This window comes from Tachypleus tridentatus, chromosome 12, assembly GCF_004210375.1.
Source record: "Tachypleus tridentatus isolate NWPU-2018 chromosome 12, ASM421037v1, whole genome shotgun sequence".
Taxonomy (NCBI): domain Eukaryota; kingdom Metazoa; phylum Arthropoda; class Merostomata; order Xiphosura; family Limulidae; genus Tachypleus; species Tachypleus tridentatus.
The window spans coordinates 58,000,128-58,026,315 of record NC_134836.1 but is presented as its reverse complement, the minus strand read 5'-3'; the positions used below and the strand labels follow the sequence as shown (position 1 = coordinate 58,026,315).

The window sequence follows — 26,188 nt, the reverse complement described above, 5'->3', positions numbered from 1 at the left end:
TATAAACTGTACCTAGTGCTGTTAGTTACGTAGTACTGTCGACATTATAAACTGTACCTAGTGCTGTTAGTTACGTAGTACTGTCGACATTATAAACTGTACCTAGTGCTGTTAGTTACGTAGTACTGTCCACATTATAAACTGTACCTAGTGCTGTTAGTTACGTAGTACTGTCCACATTATAAACTGTACCTAGTGCTGTTAGTTACGTAGTACTGTCGACATTATAAACTGTACCTAGTGCTGTTAGTTACGTAGTACTGTCGACATTATAAACTGTACCTAGTGCTGTTAGTTACGTAGTACTGTCCACATTATAAACTGTATCTTTTGCTGTCAGTTACGTAGTACTGTCGACATTATAAACTGTACCTAGTGCTGTTAGTTACGTAGTACTGTCGACATTATAAACTGTACCTAGTGCTGCCAGTTACATAGTACTGTCCACATTATAAACTGTACCTAGTGCTGTTAGTTACGTAGTACTGTCGACATTATAAACTGTACCTAGTGCTGTTAGTTACGTAGTACTGTCGACATTATAAACTGTACCTAGTGCTGTTAGTTACGTAGTACTGTCGACATTATAAACTGTACCTAGTGCTGTTAGTTACGTAGTACTGTCCACATTATAAACTGTACCTAGTGCTGTTAGTTACGTAGTGCTGTCGACATTATAAACTGTACCTAGTGCTGTTAGTTACGTAGTACTGTCCACATTATAAACTGTACCTAGTGCTGTTTGTTACGTAGTACTGTCGACATTATAAACTGTACCTAGTGCTGTTAGTTACGTAGTACTGTCGACATTATAAACTGTACCTAGTGCTGTTAGTTACGTAGTGCTGTCGACATTATAAACTGTACCTAGTGCTGTTAGTTACGTAGTACTGTCCACATTATAAACTGTACCTAGTGCTGTTAGTTACGTAGTACTGTCCACATTATAAACTGTACCTAGTGCTGTTAGTTACGTAGTACTGTCGACATTATAAACTGTACCTAGTGCTGTTAGTTACGCAGTACTGTCGACATTATAAACTGTACCTAGTGCTGTTAGTTACGTAGTGCTGTCGACATTATAAACTGTACCTAGTGCTGTTAGTTACGTAGTACTGTCCACATTATAAACTGTACCTAGTGCTGTTAGTTACGTAGTACTGTCGACATTATAAACTGTACCTAGTGCTGTTAGTTACGTAGTACTGTCGACATTATAAACTGTACCTAGTGCTGTTAGTTACGTAGTACTGTCGACATTATAAACTGTACCTAGTGCTGTTAGTTACGTAGTGCTGTCGACATTATAAACTGTACCTAGTGCTGTTAGTTACGTAGTACTGTCCACATTATAAACTGTACCTAGTGCTGTTAGTTACGTAGTGCTGTCGACATAATAAACTGTACCTAGTGCTGTCAGTTGCGTAGTGCTGTCGACATTATAAACTGTACCTAGTGCTGTCAGTTACATAGTACTGTCGACATTATAAACTGTACCTAGTGCTGTTAGTTACGTAGTACTGTCGACATTATAAACTGTACCTAGTGCTGTTAGTTACGTAGTGCTGTCGACATTATAAACTGTACCTAGTGCTGTTAGTTACGTAGTGCTGTCGACATTATAAACTGTACCTAGTGCTGTCAGTTACGTAGTACTGTCCACATTATAAACTGTACCTAGTGCTGTTAGTTACGTAGTACTGTCGACATTATAAACTGTACCTAGTGCTGTTAGTTACGTAGTGCTGTCGACATTATAAACTGTACCTAGTGCTGTTAGTTACGTAGTACTGTCCACATTATAAACTGTACCTAGTGCTGTTAGTTACGTAGTACTGTCGACATTATAAACTGTACCTAGTGCTGTTAGTTACGTAGTACTGTCGACATTATAAACTGTACCTAGTGCTGTTAGTTACGTAGTACTGTCGACATTATAAACTGTACCTAGTGCTGTTAGTTACGTAGTGCTGTCGACATTATAAACTGTACCTAGTGCTGTTAGTTACGTAGTACTGTCCACATTATAAACTGTACCTAGTGCTGTTAGTTACGTAGTACTGTCGACATTATAAACTGTACCTAGTGCTGTTAGTTACGTAGTACTGTCGACATTATAAACTGTACCTAGTGCTGTTAGTTACGTAGTACTGTCGACATTATAAACTGTACCTAGTGCTGTTAGTTACGTAGTGCTGTCGACATTATAAACTGTACCTAGTGCTGTTAGTTACGTTGCACTGTCCACATTATAAACTGTACCTAGTGCTGTTAGTTACGTAGTGCTGTCGACATAATAAACTGTACCTAGTGCTGTCAGTTGCGTAGTGCTGTCGACATTATAAACTGTACCTAGTGCTGTCAGTTACGTAGTACTGTCGACATTATAAACTGTACCTAGTGCTGTTAGTTACGTAGTACTGTCGACATTATAAACTGTACCTAGTGCTGTTAGTTACGTAGTACTGTCGACATTATAAACTGTACCTAGTGCTGTTAGTTACGTAGTGCTGTCGACATAATAAACTGTACCTAGTGCTGTTAGTTACGTAGTGCTGTCCACATTATAAACTGTACCTAGTGCTGTTAGTTACGTAGTACTGTCGTCATTATAAACTGTACCTAGTGCTGTTAGTTACGTAGTGCTGTCGACATTATAAACTGTACCTAGTGCTGTTAGTTACGTAGTACTGTCCACATTATAAACTGTACCTAGTGCTGTTAGTTACGTAGTACTGTCGACATTATAAACTGTACCTAGTGCTGTTAGTTACGTAGTGCTGTCGACATTATAAACTGTACCTAGTGCTGTTAGTTACGTAGTACTGTCCACATTATAAACTGTACCTAGTGCTGTTAGTTACGTAGTGCTGTCGACATTATAAACTGTACCTAGTGCTGTCAGTTACGTAGTACTGTCCACATTATAAACTGTACCTAGTGCTGTTAGTTACGTAGTACTGTCCACATTATAAACTGTACCTAGTGCTGTTAGTTACGTAGTACTGTCGACATTATAAACTGTACCTAGTGCTGTTAGTTACGTAGTACTGTCGACATTATAAACTGTACCTAGTGCTGTTAGTTACGTAGTGCTGTCCACATTATAAACTGTACCTAGTGCTGTTAGTTACGTAGTACTGTCCACATTATAAACTGTACCTAGTGCTGTCAGTTACGTAGTACTGTCCACATTATAAACTGTACCTAGTGCTGTTAGTTACGTAGTACTGTCGACATTATAAACTGTACCTAGTGCTGTCAGTTACGTAGTACTGTCGACATTATAAACTGTACCTAAAGCTGTCAGTTACGTAGTGCTGTCGACATTATAAACTGTACCTAGTGCTGTTAGTTACGTAGTACTGTCCACATTATAAACTGTACCTAGTGCTGTCAGTTACGTAGTACTGTCCACATTATAAACTGTACCTAGTGCTGTTAGTTACGTAGTACTGTCCACATTATAAACTGTACCTAGTGCTGTTAGTTACGTAGTACTGTCGACATTATAAACTGTACCTAGTGCTGTTAGTTACGCAGTACTGTCGACATTATAAACTGTACCTAGTGCTGTTAGTTACGTAGTGCTGTCGCCATTATAAACTGTACCTAGTGCTGTTAGTTACGTAGTACTGTCCACATTATAAACTGTACCTAGTGCTGTTAGGTAGGTAGTACTGTCAACATTATAAACTGTACCTAGTGCTGTCAGTTACGTAGTACTGTCCACATTATAAACTGTTTCTAGTGCTGTTGGTTACGTAGTACTGTCGACATTATAAACTGTACCTAGTGCTGTTAGTTACGCAGTACTGTCGACATTATAAACTGTACCTAGTGCTGTTAGTTACGTAGTGCTGTCGACATTATAAACTGTACCTAGTGCTGTTAGTTACGTAGTACTGTCCACATTATAAACTGTACCTAGTGCTGTTAGTTACGTAGTACTGTCCACATTATAAACTGTACCTAGTGCTGTCAGTTACGTAGTACTGTCCACATTATAAACTGTACCTAGTGCTGTGAGTTACGTAGTACTGTCCACATTATAAACTGTACCTAGTGCTGTTAGTTACGTAGTACTGTCGACATTATAAACTGTACCTAGTGCTGTTAGTTACGTAGTACTGTCGACATTATAAACTGTACCTAGTGCTGTTAGTTACGTAGTACTGTCGACATTATAAACTGTACCTAGTGCTGTTAGTTACGTAGTACTGTCGACATTATAAACTGTACCTAGTGCTGTTAGTTACGTAGTACTGTCGACATTATAAACTGTACCTAGTGCTGTTAGTTACGTAGTCCTGTCGACATTATAAACTGTACCTAGTGCTGTTAGTTACGTAGTACTGTCCACATTATAAACTGTACCTAGTGCTGTTAGTTACGTAGTACTGTCGACATTATAAACTGTACCTAGTGCTGTTAGTTACGTAGTGCTGTCGACATTATAAACTGTACCTAGTGCTGTTAGTTACGTAGTACTGTCCACATTATAAACTGTACCTAGTGCTGTTAGTTACGTAGTACTGTCGACATTATAAACTGTACCTAGTGCTGTTAGTTACGTAGTGCTGTCGACATTATAAACTGTACCTAGTGCTGTTAGTTACGTAGTACTGTCCACATTATAAACTGTACCTAGTGCTGTCAGTTACGTAGTACTGTCGACATTATAAACTGTACCTAGTGCTGTTAGTTACATAGTCCTGTCGACATTATAAACTGTACCTAGTGCTGCCAGTTACATAGTACTGTCCACATTATAAACTGTACCTAGTGCTGTTAGTTACGTAGTACTGTCGACATTATAAACTGTACCTAGTGCTGTTAGTTACGTAGTACTGTCGACATTATAAACTGTACCTAGTGCTGTTAGTTACGTAGTGCTGTCGACATTATAAACTGTACCTAGTGCTGTTAGTTACGTAGTACTGTCCACATTATAAACTGTACCTAGTGCTGTTAGTTACGTAGTGCTGTCGACATAATAAACTGTACCTAGTGCTGTTAGTTACGTACTACTGTCCACATTATAAACTGTACCTAGTGCTGTTAGTTACGTAGTACTGTCGACATTATAAACTGTACCTAGTGCTGTTAGTTACGCAGTACTGTCGACATTATAAACTGTACCTAGTGCTGTTAGTTACGTAGTGCTGTCGACATTATAAACTGTACCTAGTGCTGTTAGTTACGTAGTACTGTCCACATTATAAACTGTACCTAGTGCTGTTAGTTACGTAGTACTGTCCACATTATAAACTGTACCTAGTGCTGTTAGTTACGTAGTACTGTCGACATTATAAACTGTACCTAGTGCTGTTAGTTACGCAGTACTGTCGACATTATAAACTGTACCTAGTGCTGTTAGTTACGTAGTGCTGTCGCCATTATAAACTGTACCTAGTGCTGTTAGTTACGTAGTACTGTCCACATTATAAACTGTACCTAGTGCTGTTAGTTAGGTAGTACTGTCAACATTATAAACTGTACCTAGTGCTGTCAGTTACGTAGTACTGTCCACATTATAAACTGTTTCTAGTGCTGTTAGTTACGTAGTACTGTCGACATTATAAACTGTACCTAGTGCTGTTAGTTACGCAGTACTTTCGACATTATAAACTGTACTTAGTGCTGTTAGTTACCTAGTGCTGTCGACATTATAAACTGTACCTAGTGCTGTTAGTTACGTAGTACTGTCCACATTATAAACTGTACCTAGTGCTGTTAGTTACATAGTACTGTCCACATTATAAACTGTACCTAGTGCTGTCAGTTACGTAGTACTGTCCACATTATAAACTGTACCTAGTGCTGTTAGTTACATAGTACTGTCCACATTATAAACTGTACCTAGTGCTCTTAGTTACGTAGTACTGTCCACATTATAAACTGTACCTAGTGCTGTTAGTTACGTAGTACTGTCCACATTATAAACTGTACCTAGTGCTGTTAGTTACGTAGTACTGTCGACATTATAAACTGTACCTAGTGCTGTTAGTTACGTAGTACTGTCGACATTATAAACTGTACCTAGTGCTGTTAGTTACGTAGTACTGTCGACATTATAAACTGAACCTAGTGCTGTTAGTTACGTAGTGCTGTCGACATAATAAACTAAATAAAGGGAATTATAATTTGTAATATGTGTCTAAAATATCAAATTCTGTTTTTCCAAATGTACTTTAGAATTCTTACTTCCTCGAATAATTTAGAATAAAACATAATAAAGAGAACAATTGCATCACCCGAATCGCTAATGAAAATATTTAATGGGAGGAACTTTGGGTCGTTGTTAATTTAAAATAAAATCCTTTTATTTTTATAACTATACTTGACTTTGGCAGGAACTTTGATTGTCTTTAATTTTATATAATTAAAATAACCAAACGTTTGATGGAAAGTCCAGTACCCATTAGGGTCAACGGTACCTGGTTAAGGCATTTTACTCGTAATCTGAGGGCCGAGGGTTCGAATCACCGTCACACCAAACATGTTCGCTCATCAGTTGTGTGGGCTTTATAATGTAATGGTCAATCCCACTATTCGTTTGTAAAAGAGTAACCCAAGAGTTGGCCGTGGGTGGTGATGACTAGCTGCTTTCCCTCTAGTCTTACACTGCTAAATTAGGGACAGCTAGCGCAGGTAGCCCTCGTGTATCTTTGCGCGATATTTAAAATAAACCATTACTGCATTTACATGATTACTTTCCACAAACAGTCCTTTTTTTTTGCCTATTTTTTTCCCAGATCGCTTTGTCTTGAAAACATACATTTTGCTATTGAAACAATTTAGCAGTAAGGCTAAGCACAGTTACTATTTTTAACTTATTTGTTTATTAACAAAAGCCGACGTTTAAACTTTGACTTACACAATCTTTATAAAAGCCTTTTGACTTCTTTTGGAATACTGAAATATAAGAAGTTGTTTCTTTTTCGTGGAAGCTAACTCTTATTCCTTGTTTGTTTTAACACAAAGATACTTAATAGGCTTTCTGTGTTGTGTGCCCGGCATGGCCAAGCGTGTTAAGGCTTGCGACTCGTTATCTGAGGGTCGCGGATTCGCATCCCTATCGCGCCAATTATGCTCGCCATTTCAGCCGTGGGGATGTTATAATGTTACGGTCAATCCCACTATTCGTTGGTAAAAGAGTAGCCCAAGAGTTGGCGGTGGGTGGTGGTGACTAGCTGCCTTCCCTCTAGTCTTACACTGCTAAATTAGGGACGGCTAGCACAGATAGCCCTCGAGTAGCTTTGTGCGAAAATCAAAAACAAACAAACAAACAAACAATCTGTGTTGTGCCTACCGTTATTATAACTCTTGAGACTTACCGATAAAATAAATCAACATCATTAGCTGAAAACAGAGGAAAAATGGATGAAATACGTATTTGAAAAAAAACTTCAACTTTCGGGTGATTCAATACTCAAATGGTAATGTTATTGTAAACAATGCTACGTTATTTGTTTTTATGTAAAGTTGTTGGACAAAATCATCAAAACCGTCTATTTTAGAGCAACAAGGGAAGACTTGCCGTATCAAAAACAATGCGTTATTTACACTCTCGTCTGTCAGATTACTGAAAGGTAAAATAAAATAAATGATGCATTTATAATACCTAAGCGGTATCTCGAACGATAACTGTACAGATTATTGGAACTTATATGTATTATTGTTCTCTGTGACGTCAAAAGATTTATATTTTTAATTAGCATAGAAACTTTTAAAACATTTATTTTCCACGCAATAATACGTGTTTAGTGTTATCCTCACGTGAACTCCTGAGAGAAGAGTGCCTCCATTTTGTTTTCGCACGGTCCAACTGATGACGTAAAAGAAACTTAGATTAATTCCATGTTTTTTTCCCGCAATCTTCACATTGCAATGTTCTTCTGTTCCTTGTATTTCACTAACAGTCTACTGACTCGCTAAGTTTCATAACAATTTTGATGATCTGATAATTTATTATTATGATTTGATTACGAGGAATTATTCTAATAAACATATATGAATCATGAAGTTTGCACTTGGCTAGCCATAGATGGCCTTACGGGCGTTGTCGGTCTCGACGTAATACGCTAGTCAGATCGTGAGGACTGGCTATTTGAGCCAATATTCTCGTCTCGATTAGGAATGACAAATACGTATTTGTGTATTGTATTGATGATGAATTAACCAAGGTTGTCTGCAATCGTCCGTTGACCCTAATTGTTGAAATACAGAAAGCTGACATGTAAAACAGTACATATTGAAATATATACCAGTGAAGTCTTCAATCTTGTGTTGAAAAAAGCTGATATGTAAAACAGTACATATTGAAATATATACCAGGGAAGTCTTTAATTTTGTGTTGAAACAAGCTGATATGTAAAACAGTACGTATTGATATATATACCAGTGAAGTCTTTAATCTTGGGTTGAGAAAAGCTGATATGTAAAACAGTACGTATTGAAATATATACCAGTGAAGTCTTTAATTTTGTGTTGAAACAAGCTGATATTTAAAACAGTACGTATTGAAATATATACCACAGAAGTCTTTAATCTTGTGTTGAAACAATCTGATATGTAAAACAGTACCTATTGAAATGTATGCCAGTGACTTTTATTTCATATTTCTCTGTAAAGACATTATCGTTTTTACTAATTTCTGATATGGGTTTGTTTAGAATTCAACCATCTTTAAATATGCTTTTCAGTGGATAAAAAAATCATGATATGAAACATCAGTCACATCTCCATCATGATATGAAACATCAGTCACATCTCCCTTTGTCCATATTATTGAAGATGAGTTGAACAATTAAACTCTTTATCAAAATAAATTGTCATTATTTCGTATAATATATGAATATTTTTAAAAATAGAAATAAAACAATAACTGTAGAAAATAATATGATGATTATATAGCCATGTTAATCAAATGTAGCTGACCATAAGAACAATAACATTTTGTCACTAAGGTATTCACTTTAATACATATTTATTCAATTTCCTATGTGTTTCTATATGACCATTTTTTAAATACGTCCTCCGCGAGTACAGCGGTAACTCTACTGATTTACAACGCTAAAATCAAAGGTTCGATTTCCCTAGGTGGCCTCAGCAGATATCCCAAAGTGGCTTTGTTGTAAGAAAAACACACACACTGTTTTAATTGAAGAAAATTTATTTTTTATCTTGTCAAGTTTCCGATAGGATTACAATTGGCTCTGGAATGCTTCGCTAGAACTAAGATGAACAATGACAAAAACAACAACATATAGTTTCGTACGCTCACCCATTATAAGCGCTGGTAGTTCCATTTTATTCACCGACAGCGACCAATAAGAAAACATAAAACAGATAAAAAGCAAACAGAAGCATACGTTTTCTTAACAATATTTGTTGGGTCTGTTTCTCTTGCTGTAAAACCTGTTTTATAAATGAACCAGAACCACCTGTTTCCCAAATAGGATAGTGTGTGAAAAGCTTACTATCTTCAGATTTATTTTCTTTAGGTAGAAATGTATATTCTGTACCAGCTTAAAAGGTTTTATCAAAGTTTCTTCGTTATAATAACAAAATTACTTTACTAAAGGCAACTGATGTCCAATTAACAATTCGTTAAATTAATTTCGTTGTTAAAGTAGCTCTCTGTAGCTAAAACAAAAATTCCAAGGATACAAGTTCCTTCACGATATATCATCACATTGTCTCCAGTTAATGAAAGAGAAAAATATATATATGGCTCTATTACTAGCAACTGAACAAACTGCAGTTGCGAAAGACGAGAATCTCACTGGATGGCTAAATTAAACATCGTAATTACCGTTACAGCAATTAAAACTGCGGGTTTTCAGCCATTAGAAGCAGATCGTTTTCAAGTAATATATGTTTAACAAGAATTACAAATTCGAGGTATAACCGTTATTCTTAGCGGTGTAGTGTGATGCCAAGTGTATTCACTGCAAAGACACAAGGCGCCTAATATCGAAATTTACCATTAGTGTGATGATAATGTTTTTATGTATTTTATTAGGTATTCTCAAGTGGATTCGAGCCAAAAACCGCAAAGCCGGAGACTCTTAGGATTTGGACAAAGAGTATGAATACATCATACTGTGTCAAATGAAAATAAACTGACACAGTTACTCACATCTATTTCAACTAGGTTTTCTGATCGATGGTTTTTTTGTAAACAGAGAAATGATGAAACTTGAATAGATGAATACAAAGTATTCAACTGTTGCTACCACACGGTGATGCTGCTCATTAAAGCCTTTACCAAACATCACAAATACGTGAATAAACCTCCTATTAAGAGTGTAGGCCCAATATGGTTGGATTGTAGCGTTTGACTGACGATCTGTGGATCATGGATTCAAGTCCCGTCACTAAACATGTTGGACCTTTCAACCGCAAGGACGTTATTATGCGACAATCAGTCCTGTTTTATGTTGGTAAACAGTAGTCCCTGATTTTACTAGCCAAATAGAGGTCAGTAAATTTACCAATGTTTAATCCTGCACACATCAAAATTATCTCCATATACAAAATGTTCCTTTAAGTCGAATCTAGCTAGCATGATTTTTGCCCATTGGATGTGCACCATTGAAAGAAAACAATAGCTTTTATTTTTATTTGCCTTATTGTGAGAGGAATAAGCTTCAATAAACATCTACCACACGGGTCAGCTTTTGAAAAGTCTCTATCCATCCACCTGTAGATTAATGTAACGTTAAGCTGAGCTTGCAAATGAGTGATTTGTTCTCGAAATCTTGAGGGAGACTCGACAGCTTTGAGTTGTATACGGACATCTTCCTTGTCCAGCCATCTAGAATTCATCATCATTGTTTTGTATATTGATCCGTATTCTGATAATGTTACATATAAAAACTTGCATTGTAATTATAAACAAGAATGTAACATTTGAACAATGTTTGTTGAAATTTGGTAACAGAAGACCTTTCACAGTTTTTGTTTTGGGTTGCACTAATAAACCATTGTAAAATCTATATAGTAAGTTGCAGTAGCAATCTTTACAATATTGTATACATTTTCAGGTTTTGATGGTCAACATTGTTGTGGAGAGACACCTAGATTTTCAATGTGACGACGAAATTAGTTTGAAAAAAACATTTTGAAAATTTTGCAAGGATCTTCATCTACATGCAAATGTCAGCTTCCAAAACCACATTTCATCTACATGTAGATGTCAGCTTCCAAAACCACATTTCATCTACATGCAGATGTCAGCTTCCAAAACCACATTTGTATAAATGAAAATAGCAAAAGTTCACGATTGAAAGGAATTTGTTTGATTCCATCTTGTTCAATCATCTTTCTCACTAAAACTGAAGAGTGTTTTTGAAAAGTAGCTAGAACTGTTTCATATCTCTGAAAGAGATGTAATAACTTTCTAACCATAACTACTCGTTATGGTGTTTCATTGTTTAATGGTCGAAAGTTTGCCATTAAATAGATGTATATAACTGTTAGAACAGACAGTGTTAGAGCCACTAAATTAGTTTTTATAATGTTTTACTAAGCTCTAAATTAGTTTTGATAATGTTCTATTAAAGCTCTAAATTAGTTATTGCAATGTCTCACTAAAGCAAAAGAACCAGAGATGATAATGATGTCAACAGCTACATATAGAACAATCGACTGAGGGAAGCCCAGGAGTTTTACAAAATTCTACTGGTATTACATCTACCCCTACAGGAAGACAGAAAAACTTCTGGCTTGATCACCATGCGTGATATTCGAGGTATGTAAACGTATCTATTGTATTTCTGACATAGCAATCAATGTCTTATTCTGTTGTAGGTTTTAAAGACATTCCATAGGTTTTAATAAGCAATTTTATCCTCTCCAGAAGGGTCGTGCGTAGCCTAGTGGTTAGCATGCTCGGAAATTAAATTTGAGGATTTATGGTTCACGTCCTTTGCCGAAAAATCGAACTCGTTCTTTTTTGGTCGTGGGTATGTAAATCATGTGGTCAAGTGAGGCAAATGTAGCTCAATCCACAAGTGCCAGCATAAACAAATACTGTAAAATCTCTCGTGTTACGTCGTCACGAGTGTTAAACAATCAATAAGTAGAACTTTAACTACTATTGTAAACATCTCTCGTGTTACGTCGTCACGAGTGTTAAACAATCAATAAGTAGAACTTTAACTACTATTGTAAACATCTCTCGTGTTACGTCGTCACGAGTGTTAAACAATCAATAAGTAGAACTTTAACTACTATTGTAAACATCTCTCGTGTTACGTCGTCACGAGTGTTAAACAATCAATAAGTAGAACTTTAACTACTATTGTAAACATCTCTCGTGTTACGTCGTCACGAGTGTTAAGCAATCAATAAGTAGAACTTTAACTACTATTGTAAATATCTCTCAAGTTACGTCGTCACGAGTGTTAAACAATCAATAAGTAGAACTTTAACTACTATTGTAAACATCTCTCGTGTTACGTCGTCACGAGTGTTAAACAATCAATAAGTAGAACTTTAACTACTATTGTAAACATCTCTCGTGTTACGTCGTCACGAGTGTTAAACAATCAATAAGTAGAACTTTAACTACTATTGTAAACATCTCTCGTGTTACGTCGTCACGAGTGTTAAACAATCAATAAGTAGAACTTTAACTACTATTGTAAACATCTCTCGTGTTACGTCGTCACGAGTGTTAAGCAATCAATAAGTAGAACTTTAACTACTATTGTAAATATATCTCAAGTTACGTCGTCACGAGTGTTAAACAATCAATAAGTAGAACTTTAACTACTATTGTAAACATCTCTCGTGTTACGTCGTCACGAGTGTTAAACAATCAATAAGTAGAACTTTAACTACTATTGTAAACATCTCTCGTGTTACGTCGTCACGAGTGTTAAACAATCAATAAGTAGAACTTTAACTACTATTGTAAACATCTCTCGTGTTACGTCGTCACGAGTGTTAAACAATCAATAAGTAGAACTTTAACTACTATTGTAAACATCTCTCAAGTTACGTCGTCACGAGTGTTAAACAATCAATAAGTAGAACTTTAACTACTATTGTAAACATCTCTCGTGTTACGTCGTCACGAGTGTTAAACAATCAATTAGTAGAACTTTAACTACTATTGTAAACATCTCTCGTGTTACGTCGTCACGAGTGTTAAGCAATCAATAAGTAGAACTTTAACTACTATTGTAAATATCTCTCAAGTTACGTCGTCACGAGTGTTAAACAATCAATAAGTAGAACTTTAACTACTATTGTAAACATCTCTCGTGTTACGTCGTCACGAGTGTTAAACAATCAATAAGTAGAACTTTAACTACCATTGTAAACATCTCTCAAGTTACGTTTATGATTGTGTCGGGCCAGAATTAATGACGAAGTGATAAGACAGCACTTGCCTTTCAATAACTTATAATTTAAACGAAACTATTATTAACATAACGTTAGGCTTAGGACGTGTCATTAACGTTTCCTCTACGGAAAATGATATCACTAATTTTCTAACTAATTTCGAAGTTTTATTATCATACAAAGCATATGATCTATTGACTTTATACATGCTACACCACTGCTATTTTACGACTTGTTGTCACCTCGAATTTAACACTTGAGGTAATAGAAAATAAGTGACGAAAATCTTTTCTTATATGTGGGATAACAGGGCGTAACTGGCTTTAATTTGATGGTCAATAAAATAACGTCTCTCTATACTTTTTCTTACCTAGTTTTTAGTTTGTTCAAAATGTTGAAAATTCCTTTTATCAACATTTGAAAAGAAAAAGTCAGTAGAAGGTTCATTAATAAGAAATGTCAGAAAAATTGGAATGTGCATTTTTATTGGCTTCTGTTAAAACTTCATTTTACGTTCAGACTTCTCAGTGGCTCAGCGGTAATACTTGTGGGCTTAGGATGTTACAAATCGGGTTCTGGGCATAGCTATGCCGTTACTACAAAACAGAGAGGCCTACTAGGCCTAGCATAGCCTGATGGTTAGGCCGCTCGACTCGTAATCTGAGGGTCGCGGGTTCGAATCTTCGTCACACCAAACATGCTCGCTGTGGGGGCGATATAATGTGCAGTCAATCCCATTATTCGTTTGTAAGTGAGTAGAACAAGAGTTGGCGGTGGGTGGTGATTACTAGCTTCCTTCCCTCTAGTCGTACACTGCTAAATCAGAGACGGCTACCACAGATAGCCGTCGAGTAGCTTTGTGCGAAATTCGAAACAAACAAACTAAAAATCAACCTGTGTTCTGTCTAAAATAAATACTGTTAAGCGTTTGAAAGTGTGCTGAAAAGGGTGATTTCTGTAAACGTGTTAAATAAAAATATTCGAAGTTTAAATCCAAGCACTGTTACTAAGACTATTAAACTGTTTTAGTTAACTAACTAAATAACCTTATACATGTGATGTGTAGTTAATGTTTAGCGATATATCGCTTTAATATATTTCACTAACCAGATGTAAACCAAAATATTTTTGCCCAAGTAAGAATCTGGGGCCATCCTTAAGATCTCAGCAGAACATTTCTTTAAGTTATGTTTTGTGGGCAGTTATCCATAAGAGATATCCTGACAATCTAGGTTGCATTTAAAACTATACCCTTTGGTTTGTTCAGAATAACATATCCTATGCTTAAGGGTACAGATGTGGCTCGACAGTTTCTAACGCAGGGAAAGACAAGATAGGTTAGTTTGTTATCTTGTTTCAGAGATCTTTAGAAGGAGAAATAACGTTTGTTGGAAGAGGTGATCCAGAACAGGAGACGCGTTTGACGTGGTTCTTACACCGTGCGTCACTTTGCCGTGAGCGTGGTAGCTTCCAGACGCGACATTTATTTTAAAATGTGACATCATGAAAGGTGGTTAGTTTTTCATTTCGCGCAAAGCTACACGAGGGCTAATTGCGCCAGCCGAACCTAATTTCACCGTGTAAGACCAGAAGGAAGGCAGCTAGTCATCATCGCCCACCACCAATTCTTGGGCTACTCTTTTACCAACGAATAGTGAGATTGACCGTCATATTATAACTCCCCCACAGCTGAAAGGGCGATCATGTTTGATGTGACGGGGATTCGAACTCTCGACTCTCAGATTCCGACTCCAGCGCCCTCAGTCGCCTAGCCATGCCAGGTTCGGCATGGTAATGATATAGAAACTGTAGAATTATATAAAAAGAAATATACAAAGGAAAGTTTGATGTGATTCAACTTGTATACTTTTTAACATGCAGAGAAAATAAAGGTTATCACTGAATGTATTCTGTTATGGATTCAATGGTTGAGGAACTGAAATTCTATTATAAATGTACACAGAAATGGTAGTTACTACAAAATCTGGTCAATACACTGCTGTGCTAATGAAAACCTTTCCTCGTGAAAAATTAGACCAATAATGTCTTTATTTAGACAAACTGGATTCCTAGTTCATCTCTTCTGTTTTTACGAAATACATTATTCGCAATAAAATTAGAGACGTAGTTATATTTATAACACATTATTTTAAACATCTAGTCTGATTGTAGTTTACACTTAATCATTCTGTCACCAGGGTTACGTTAGAATGTTTATTTTTAAATTTCGTCCAAAAGCTACACAAGCATTATCTTTTCCAATTATGTCTGAATTTTTACTGATTGGCTCGAGTAAAGATAGCTAGTCAACTCTTCCCATAACTAAATCTTTGTTAACTATTTTATCGACGAAAATTGGGTTTGAGAGTTACTTTATAACGCCCTCATGGGTTTGTTCGGAGACGGAATTCGATCTTGCGACCACAAAATCATGTCAGGTCCCATTTATTTGATAGCTGTATTAAAAGCAATAATTCTAAATTTAGATGACCAATCTATAAGCTTGTAGTCAACACGTATATATATACATATATATATTAATATTTCAGCATACGTGGGTTTCTTTTTCGTTCTTTGTTTCTTTTGAATTTCGCACAAAGCTACACGAGGCTATCTGCTCTAGCCGTCGCTTATTTTGCAGTGTAGGACTAAAGGGAAGACAGCTAGTCATCACCATCCACCGCCAACTCTTGGGCTATTCTTTTAATTGGCAGAGTAGGTCTTACTTTAATCACAGCTGGTCCTGAAACTAGGTCTGATACTAAATAAAGCTTTGGAAAAGGAACATTAAGAAACCCACATTAATATTCTGAGCAATTACAAACTCACCAGTTGTAGAACCAGAATCTAAAGCCAATATATATTCTAACAACAGTGATTAAGTCGCTTCAATTTCTCCCTGATTGTGTCAGCCTTTATATCAACAACATGAGGTGAAACTACATCCATATGTGGAGTCGCATGCACTGGATGCTGACTCCTTTTATTTTTGCTCTTTTAAATTCCAACAATTGAACATAACATGACGAGGCTTTTACAAAACATGGCAGACAAGAGTTGATGGTTTTGATGAAGTTTCATTCTGACTGGAAGATCTCAAACTACAGGTTTTATACAAGAATCCTCAGCTTTAGTGGATTGGACAGATATTGGTTTTTATTGAGATGGAGGAATTTCTTTTCATGAAAAAATGGTTTTATAATTTAAAGTGTAATCACTGGAAACTGCTTTCTGTTTCAACTTGCTTTTCACCCAAATAAGTTTTGAGGTCATCACGGGCACAACAATAAAATCCCCCAGTTAAACATAGTTGTTCAGTTTGTTGAAAGTTTTGCCAATATGCATAGAATCAATAACAATAATTTTATATAAGTTTGATTACAGTATGTAACATAAATTTTGTTCCTGGATAGTGTGTGTTATTTCTTAATTGCTTATGTTGTAAAAGTACAGAAAATGACCATTATTTCCTTCAAACTTTGTTTTTGTGATCTGGATAATGAAATTTACAAATTAACCTATTTTATATGTAAAAACGGGCAAATGTGCACATTTTCATTTACATGAGGTCTGAATAAAATAGCATATCAATCAAGATTTAATTGTATTGATACTAAAGTTATACAAAAATGAACAAAAATATTTAGAAGTGAGTAGTTTTTCGACATTTGTGACTGCAATGTAAATCACTTTCATATATCAGTCCCCAAATATAGTCTCGGCATTCGACTTTGTTAGACCAAGATCTCTGATCAAGTCATTGTGTTTCCTTTGGTTTGGGTAGTATAGGTTTCTCTTACCAGCTGAACCTCTGAAATTGTAATCTGAATTCTCAACGTCTTCCTCCTCTTCTGATTTGATGCTTTCTTCTGAGGATGGCTGATCTCTCTCTGGCGAAGTGGGTACAGGGAGCTCAGGGCAGTGTGGCACTGGGACGATGAACAATGGGATGCCCAGATATATGATAGCAGATACATTCTTGCCAGCCCTACGTTTGGAAGGGTCCACCATACAGATGTAACAATTGCTTGAGTGGTCAGTAAGTTCACGCCAAATTTTTGGTCTAGCAAACTTCATGGCTCTCTTTTCTCCTCTGTACCATCCTGCAAAAATAGTAAAATAAAATTGTTATTATGAATAAATTTAGTTCATCCACAACTAATGTGTGAGAGTTTCATGCAAAATATTTTATATGTGATATTTTTTCTATACCATTGGAAATTAAAAAAAATAAATTAAAATATATTTAAATTTAAAAAGGTCTAAAATTTTTATAATATAAAATCTTTATATTCAAAATTGCAAAAACTGTCCGTCTTACCTTCTATAGTTCATTTGCAGTGCTCGCAGGTAAAATGATGTGTCCAAGGTTTGTATTGATCCGTGACAGACATACCAAAATATGCTTTGTAGACTTCACTCATTTTATCATATGCTGTCACATAGAACATTTTCACTCTTGTCTTGATAAATTGGCCACATATATAGCAGAATGCATCTGGAGAATGCTTTCAGCTTCTCTGGTAAAATCACTTAAAAATTCTCGTAAGCTATACAACGTTCTATAAAGTTCTTGAAAATTCTTGTAAGATCGAGAAAAATGGGTAAATTTGAAAATTTCATTACCCAGGTCACAAAAGCAAAGTTTGAAGAGAAAAATAGGTCTTTTCTATTTACTTTAGGCATAAGCAATTGAGAAATAACACTTTCTGCCTAGGAACAAGAAAAAGTAAAAATTTTGTTACATAGTGTTATCTGGTTTGCGATTATCTTAGGCGATAAGTCTCCAGTACTAACTCTTGTGCTTTCAGGATAGCTGCTTTAACCTTGTCACAATCCATACAATATTATAGAGAGAGAACAGCATAAGCTTCTGGTGCTGTACCAGTTAAAACACTTTGTAATAATAATGACAGTTTTTCTGTGGGTCATTTTATGGTTTGGACAACATTCTCAAAATAGAGGAAATATTTACTAACTTTAACAAATCGATTTGTTTCAAAGTTCTCATTTTGCCTTGGTTGATTGAAGTTGAGTCTAATTTCCGTTTCTCTCGGCTTAATTTATTTTTCGGCCGCGAGTCGTTTGTTTTCTTTTTCAGTTTCGATACGAGCTTGTTCAATTCAGTTTGTTTGAGTTTTAGGCTCGATCTCTGACTTATCTTTACCATTCAACTCTGATTGGCCAGTGGAGTATTCTCTTAATACTTCCTCAGAAAAAAAAGTCATAATCTGCTAGCATTTGAATAATACACTTTTTAAGTTCATTTTTGTCAATAATTTCTTAACCTCTAGATCTAAATCCAGAGCAATTTGACTTTTCTTACATCTTTCTCGTTGTTCGAGAGAGATAGTGACTCCAGAAAATATTTATAATCAGATATGACAAAATAAAATAAAATTCGTCACAAATTTATAAGTTTAAAATTACGGCCGGCTTTCGTAGGGTAACTCATGAGTTGCTCTGTGTGAAATTCAACAAGACAAACAATATTGTCAATACAGCTCTGATTGGTTGTTGTCTGTTGCTAATGGTTATTCTGACTTCACAATTAATCTGTGCGAATAGACTCCTTGATATTTTTCTTTAAGAAAATAAAATAAATACGAATTTTCTAAAACCTATCACATGAACTGTTGATGTGTTTAAACATAGTTGTTGATGAAAGTGTGTTGATGTTTTTCTGTAAAGATAACGAGTGTTATAACACCGAGGGGGGTCAGAGGTTATAATTTCATCCCTGTGTGTGTGTGTTTCAACAAGATTTCTCGATAAAGGTTCAATAGATATGAACGAAAATAGGTAAACATTTCGACTATTATTTAACCTAGAAATTATTAGATTTTGGACAGTCAAGGTCGCAACAAAAATTCCTGTTTAATATATATAATTCCATGTATATTTTTCACGCTATTAGTGCTCTATAACTTAGCCAAAAATAATGATAGAATATTATATCTCATTTTCTATACTGACAAATTTTTATATTTTTTGTGAGTCGAGTATGAGCAACGCTACGTGGCGAAAGTACTGTTTGTTTGTTTGTTTGTTTGGAAGTAAGCACAAAGGACTATCTGTATTCTGCTCATCACGGGTATCGAAACCCGGTTTTTAGCAGTGTGAGCCCGCAGATATTCTGTTGTGTCACTAGGGGGCTGTACTAGGTGCTACTCTAATTGTATAATACAGATGGTGGTCAAAGTTTAGCATTATAAACGAATTGCATTTTAATTAGCTAAGTCTAATCTTATCTCAGATTTACATTCTAATCACTAAGACTCGTAGCTGTGAAATGTTGGATTATCCTCAAATAATGTTAATTTGTCATATAGCACGTGTCTCAGGTTAAATTAATACGAATATCTTTTTTTATTTATAGATTACGAAAAAATTTCAAAATTTTCAAGAATCGTTTTCAAACAAACAACAACAAAATTTTGCTTTTGATCAGCTTGTATCAAAGCCACAACAAGGACCTTCTGAGTGGTACCAAATAATTTCAATAAGTGTGTTTTCTTATAGCAAAGACACATCGGTCTATATGCTTAGCCTACCGAGGGGAATCGAACCCCCGATTTTAGCGTTGTAAATCCGTGGACACACCGCTGTACTAGCGGGAGGTGGACGTTTCAATAAGATTCCCTTACTACCAAACTGAACATAAACCAGATTTACTTATTACATACTAATCACTGCAGGATATTTTTATTAGCTCATTTACCAAAGCAGTACTTGCCATAATATTTATCTTGTTCAAAGTTTACGAGAAGGTTTTCTATAGCTCCGAATAATTAGATCACCTTAAATGTGCAAATTCTTGGGATTTGGTGGTTTGCGTGTTCCCTGAAGGTTTGCTTCAATTTTTCGAGGTTCTTATTGAAACACTAATTCCCAACTGGATGACGGTTAATTATGTCGAAAAGGCTCTATTGATCATATGTCAGTTTGTCCTGTCGGGAAACGGAAATGTTCTCTTCGTGTTTGTTATCATTAGACATTTGTTGTAAAAATATTTGATTATTAATCTTGTATAAATATTAATATGGGAACTGTACATAAAAGATTAGCCGGAAAGATATTCCTATTTGCATATTACGTATATATCACGTATATATTAGTGTTGGCTTACAGGAATAATTATGTTCTAAAGCTGCATTACTTTGTTAATATATTTATCATTATAATCTGATAATATACTTATATTTGATTAGACTGGTTATTTTGGTGTAAATAGTTCACAGGTTATGTTGATTATTTTTCAGGTTGCTAAAGTTCATTTCTTATGCATTATTTCATGATTTAATAGTTATCAGAAGAAATATTGTGCAGATTAGTTTATTCACAGCTACTATAAGTACATGTAAACTAATTAACCCTAAATCAGTCACAGTTACTATAAGTACACGAGAAATAATTAACCCTAAATCAGTCACAGCTACTATAAGTACACGAGAAATAATTAACCCTAAATCAGTCATAACTACTATAAGTACATGTAAACTAATTAACCCTAAATCACTCACAGCTACTATAAGTACATGTGAAATAATTAACCCTAAATCAGTCACAGCTACTATAAGTACACGAGAAATAATTAACCCTAAATCAGTCATAACTACTATAAGTACATGTAAACTAATTAACCCTAAATCACTCACAGCTACTATAAGTACATGTGAAATAATTAACCCTAAATCAGTCATAGCTACTATAAGTACATGTAAACTAATTAACCCTAAATCAGTCATAGCTGCTATAAGTACATGTAAACTAATTAACCCTAAATAAGTCATAGCTACTATAAGTACATGTAAACTAATTAACCCTAAATCAGTCATAGCTACTATAAGTACATGTGAAATAATTAACCTCAAAGCCCTTGCATTATTGTGGTATTGCTTTCGACAAATTCTTGTAAACATTTTTTGATTTTTTTGTTATCTCGTTATCGCTTAGCACTAAAATTAGTATGCAAAACGAAATAAGTGTAATGACGTCACTGCTACAACTTAGATAAATATACTAAATAAAATTAGGAATTATATCTTGAATAATAATTATAGAAGACTGAAAATAAGTTAAAGTTCATGGTAGAGTAAAAACCAGCCTTTAATCCTTTAGCACGTTGTTAAAATACGAATATATTAGAAGGGCACTCAGTAGAGGGTTAATCGTATTTGGCTCACAAAAAAATACGCTAATGTGTTCTTATATTTGTCGATATCAGTGAACACTGATCATTTTTAGCAGATCAATGGGGAATAATATTCTACAAATGTCTACCAAGTTTCATCAAAATTCAATCACTTTTTACTGTGGTATAGTTCGCAAAAATAATGTGCAAAATAGGCCTCTATGTTAATAGATAGGAATGTTTTTACATTAACGACATTGTTCCTTCAAAGACTAATCACTTCCAAGTTGTGTCTCATAATCCAAATGTATGCCAATGTTGCAATCCATTCAGCTGTTTATGAGAAATATTGTGACAAACAAATAAACACAAAGGTTTAATCACAACCTTCGTTTGTCTTCGATAACGAAGGTAACAATATCATCAATATTAATGAAATGTTTTAATGTATTACAATGTCACATTTTTCTTCGGTTTGTGTACAATAATATTTGTTTTGCGAAAGTTCTCTGATAAAAGTCAGACCACTGATATATTTCCAGTTACATTTCTCTTGGATTTGACCAGTAGCGATCTTAGTTGTTGTTTTATTTCTATTTTGAATCCTATATATATTGTTCACTGTAACTATATTTGTTCTGTGACTAATCCACACTTACCCAAGAGCCTCGACAGAAAAGTAAAAGTATTTTAATTTTTTTCTCTCAGACTTGTGCCAGAGTTTACAGTTCTCTTGGGTCATCTTAGATATGTTGCTACTCTAACTTAGTTCACTGTACTTTATGCATCAAGTCCCAGGTTTCTGCACCTTCAGAGACCTTGGCTTTGGGAGTAGCAGTTATATTTATCATTTGTACCAAGTAAAGATCCACAGGAATCATATTGACAGTGAATAATTTTTGTAGCCTGATGGCCGCAACGTCAGAGTTTCTTCCAGGTTTCCTTTTGTGAAGAAAAGTTTTTTTTTTTTTCGTGAGACTTCTCAGAACGTGAGCAGACCTATTTTGGGATAGAAATTTGAAATTCCTTTGAAGCTAGGCTGTTGTTTCCCGATTTCGCACATGAGCACTTACAAGTCTTAGCTGAATCAGCCTTAATGGGAATTATGTGAGATGTTGCCTTTTACTACAGTGGTGAAGAATGTGTAATGGGAATTATGTGAGATGTTGCCTTCTACTACAGTGGTGAAGAATGTGTAATGGGAATTATGTGAGATGTTGCCTTCTACTACAGTGGTGAAGAATGTGTAATGGGAATTATGTGAGATGTTGCCTTTACTACAGTGGTGAAGAATGTGTAATGGGAATTATGTGAGATGTTGCCTTCTACTACAGTGGTGAAGAATGTGTAATGGGAATTATGTGAGATGTTGCCTTCTACTACAGTGGTGAAGAATGTGTAATGGGAATTATGTGAGATGTTGCCTTCTACTACAGTGGTGAAGAATGTGTAATGGGAATTATGTGAGATGTTGCCTTTACTACAGTGGTGAAGAATGTGTAATGGGAATTATGTGAGATGTTGCCTTCTACTACAGTGGTGAAGAATGTGTAATGGGAATTATGTGAGATGTTGCCTTCTACTACAGTGGTGAAGAATGTGTAATGGGAATTATGTGAGATGTTGCCTTTTACTACAGTGGTGAAGAATGTGAGTTGCTAGTCATCAGTAAAAATGGCAAGTAAAACACAGTAAAAATGGCAAGTAAAACACAATCATACAACAAACTATTGACATCAGTTCGGGCCTTCTTGTCGACTCTTCCATTACTTTATTGAATATCGCTTACTACGGTAAGTATGGAGCTAGCATAATAAAATACAAGAGAACCAGCAACTTTTGAATGAAGGTAAATTTAGAAGGCCAGTACACAATCTATAGGGTTTCAATAACTTCTCATCATCTTATGAATTGATAATTTCAGTTGAGGTTCCATTATCTTAAACTGACTAGAACAGAACATTAACATTCATAGAGTATGGTCTAACTTCTTGCTGTTGTGTGGTAGTTAGACAGCAAACTACTGTTACGTTGTAACATATCGATAGTTTTTTATTTGATATCTGAGTTATTTACAACTGAAGCAGAGACTCTTTCCCTCTGATTTGGAACATCATCTGGAGATACCTAACAATTACAAATTTATCTAACTAGCTAAGTGAAACAAAGTCTTACATGAAGTAGCGAATGTGAGTTATTGAAATTTAAAGTGAAGGTTCTTTTCTTCTTGTACAGGGACCTAATGTCCTTCCAAAGTGATGATGGTGCGTTGGTCGTATCGAATTATAGCTACTGGGAGCCAGGTAACTATAAAAGAACAACAACTAGTCATCACCACCCACCGTAAACTCTTGGACTGCTCTTTTATCAAAGAGTAAAAGGATTGATCATCACATTATAATGTCCTAATGGTGACGATCATGTTTGGTGTGACGGTTATTCAAATCCGCCATCCTCAGATTATGAGTCAAGTGCCTTAACCACCTGGCCATGCCGGGGCTATAATTCAGGAGAGAAGTGAACTTGAGAAGAGACACGGAAAGACTCTTAGGTCCTGGCCCAAAAAGTGGAACGATATTATAGTAAAGGGTCCAAAATATGGAACCACAAAAGCAGCTTAGAAACGTGTATTGAGAGAAGCAGACATACTTTGTAAAGTGCACGTGAATGTGAAAGATAAACTCAGTCATACAGCAGGTCAAACGGTGAACAAAGGACAATTTTCACAAAAGTATAACTCAACGTAAAGAGAAAGAAAAGATACGGTTGATGTATTTAAAAAAGTTCAAAAGCCACGTACTAAACTGTTGGCTAAACTGAACTAACTCAAAATTGACTGCATGCAAGATTGAAAAATCATCTCAGAACCAAGAAAGAAATGACAATGATTATTTTCACTGTCACCTGATCATGTAAAAAAATGCAAGATTGGGTGGCAAAATGTAAGGATGACATTTAGCGCACCAATGAACGTAATGAACAAGTTCTTTGAGAAATCAATGATTTTAATTCCAAGTGCATGGAAAATATGACACTTGTGTTTGACAAATGTCAAGAGTTTGAACAAGAGAGGCTAGATTTTTCCAGTGAAATATTATTTGGCATTCATGTCTGTTTAAACATTTGAAAATATCCAGAACTACTACAGTTCTATGAAGAATATAAACACAAAATACAGAATGCTAATACTACAAAGAACCTCAAGTGGTAGTAAAACAACCGTGGGGTATAAATGGCCATGAATTAGCCACAATTTGAGGATTATTAACCTGAAATACAGAAAATATCTAAGAAATAGAAAAAAGAAAATGTCGATAAATCAGGCATAACAATGAAAACTATTAATTATGGGAAAAAAGAAAATGTCGGTAAATCAGGCATAACAATGAAAAATATTAATTATGGGAAAAAAGAAAATGTCGATGAATCAGGCATAACAATGAAAACTATTAATTATGGGAAAAAAGAAAATGTCGGTGAATCAGGCATAACAATGAAAAATATTAATTATGGGAAAAAAGAAAATGTCGATGAATCAGGCATAACAATGAAAACTATTAATTATGGGAAAAAAGAAAATGTCGGTGAATCAGGCATAACAATGAAAAATATTAATTATGGGAAAAATAAAATGTCGGTGAATCAGGCATAACAATGAAAAATATTAATTATGGGAAAAAAGAAAATGTCGATGAATCAGGCATAACAATGAAAACTATTAATTATGGGAAAAAGAAAATGTCGGTGAATCAGGCATAACAATGAAAACTATTAATTATGGGAAAAAAGAAAATGTCGGTGAATCAGGCATAACAATGAAAAATATTAATTATGGGAAAAAAGAAAATGTCGGTGAATCAGGCATAACAATGAAAAATATTAATTATGGGAAAAAAGAAAATGTCGATGAATCAGGCATAACAATGAAAACTATTAATTATGGGAAAAAAGAAAATGTCGGTGAATCAGGCATAACAATGAAAAATATTAATTATGGGAAAAAAGAAAATGTCGGTGAATCAGGCATAACAATGAAAAATATTAATTATGGGAAAAAAGAAAATGTCGGTGAATCAGGCATAACAATGAAAACTATTAATTATGGGGAAAAAAATGTCGGTGAATCAGGCATAACAATGAAAAATATTAATTATGGGAAAAAAGAAAATGTCGGTGAATCAGGCATAACAATGAAAAATATTAATTATGGGAAAAAAGAAAATGTCGGTGAATCAGACATAACAATGAAAAATATTAATTATGGGAAAAAAGAAAATGTTGGTGAATCAGGCATAACAATGAAAACTATTAATTATGGGAAAAAGAAAATGTCGGTGAATCAGGCATAACAATGAAAACTATTAATTATGGGAAAAAGGAAAATGTCGGTGAATCCGGCATAACAATGAAAAATATTAATTATGGGAAAAAAGAAAATGTCGGTGAATCAGGCATAACAATGAAAAATATTAATTATGGGAAAAAAGAAAATGTCGGTGAATCAGGCATAACAATGAAAACTATTAATTATGGGAAAAAAGAAAATGTCGGTGAATCAGGCATAACAATGAAAAATATTAATTATGGGAAAAAAGAAAATGTCGGTGAATCAGGCATAACAGTGAAAAATATTAATTATGGGAAAAAGAAAATGTCGGTGAATCAGGCATAACAATGAAAACTATTAATTAT

General features: G+C 35.0%; 1 protein-coding gene across 1 annotated transcript in view; it reads right to left on the bottom strand.

Moving 5' to 3' along the window:
• The window catches only part of LOC143235629 (fasciclin-2-like), a 66,448-nt gene extending 49,009 nt beyond the window's left edge, over positions 1-17,439 (bottom strand). Inside the window, exons 1-2 of the mRNA XM_076473862.1 lie at positions 17,163-17,439; positions 10,674-10,865 (exon numbers count right to left, since the gene is read on the bottom strand). Of these exons, the coding sequence (XP_076329977.1) occupies positions 10,674-10,865; positions 17,163-17,439 (469 nt within the window). The remainder of the gene's footprint in view (positions 1-10,673; positions 10,866-17,162) is intronic.
• Positions 17,440-26,188: the final 8,749 nt, after the last annotated feature.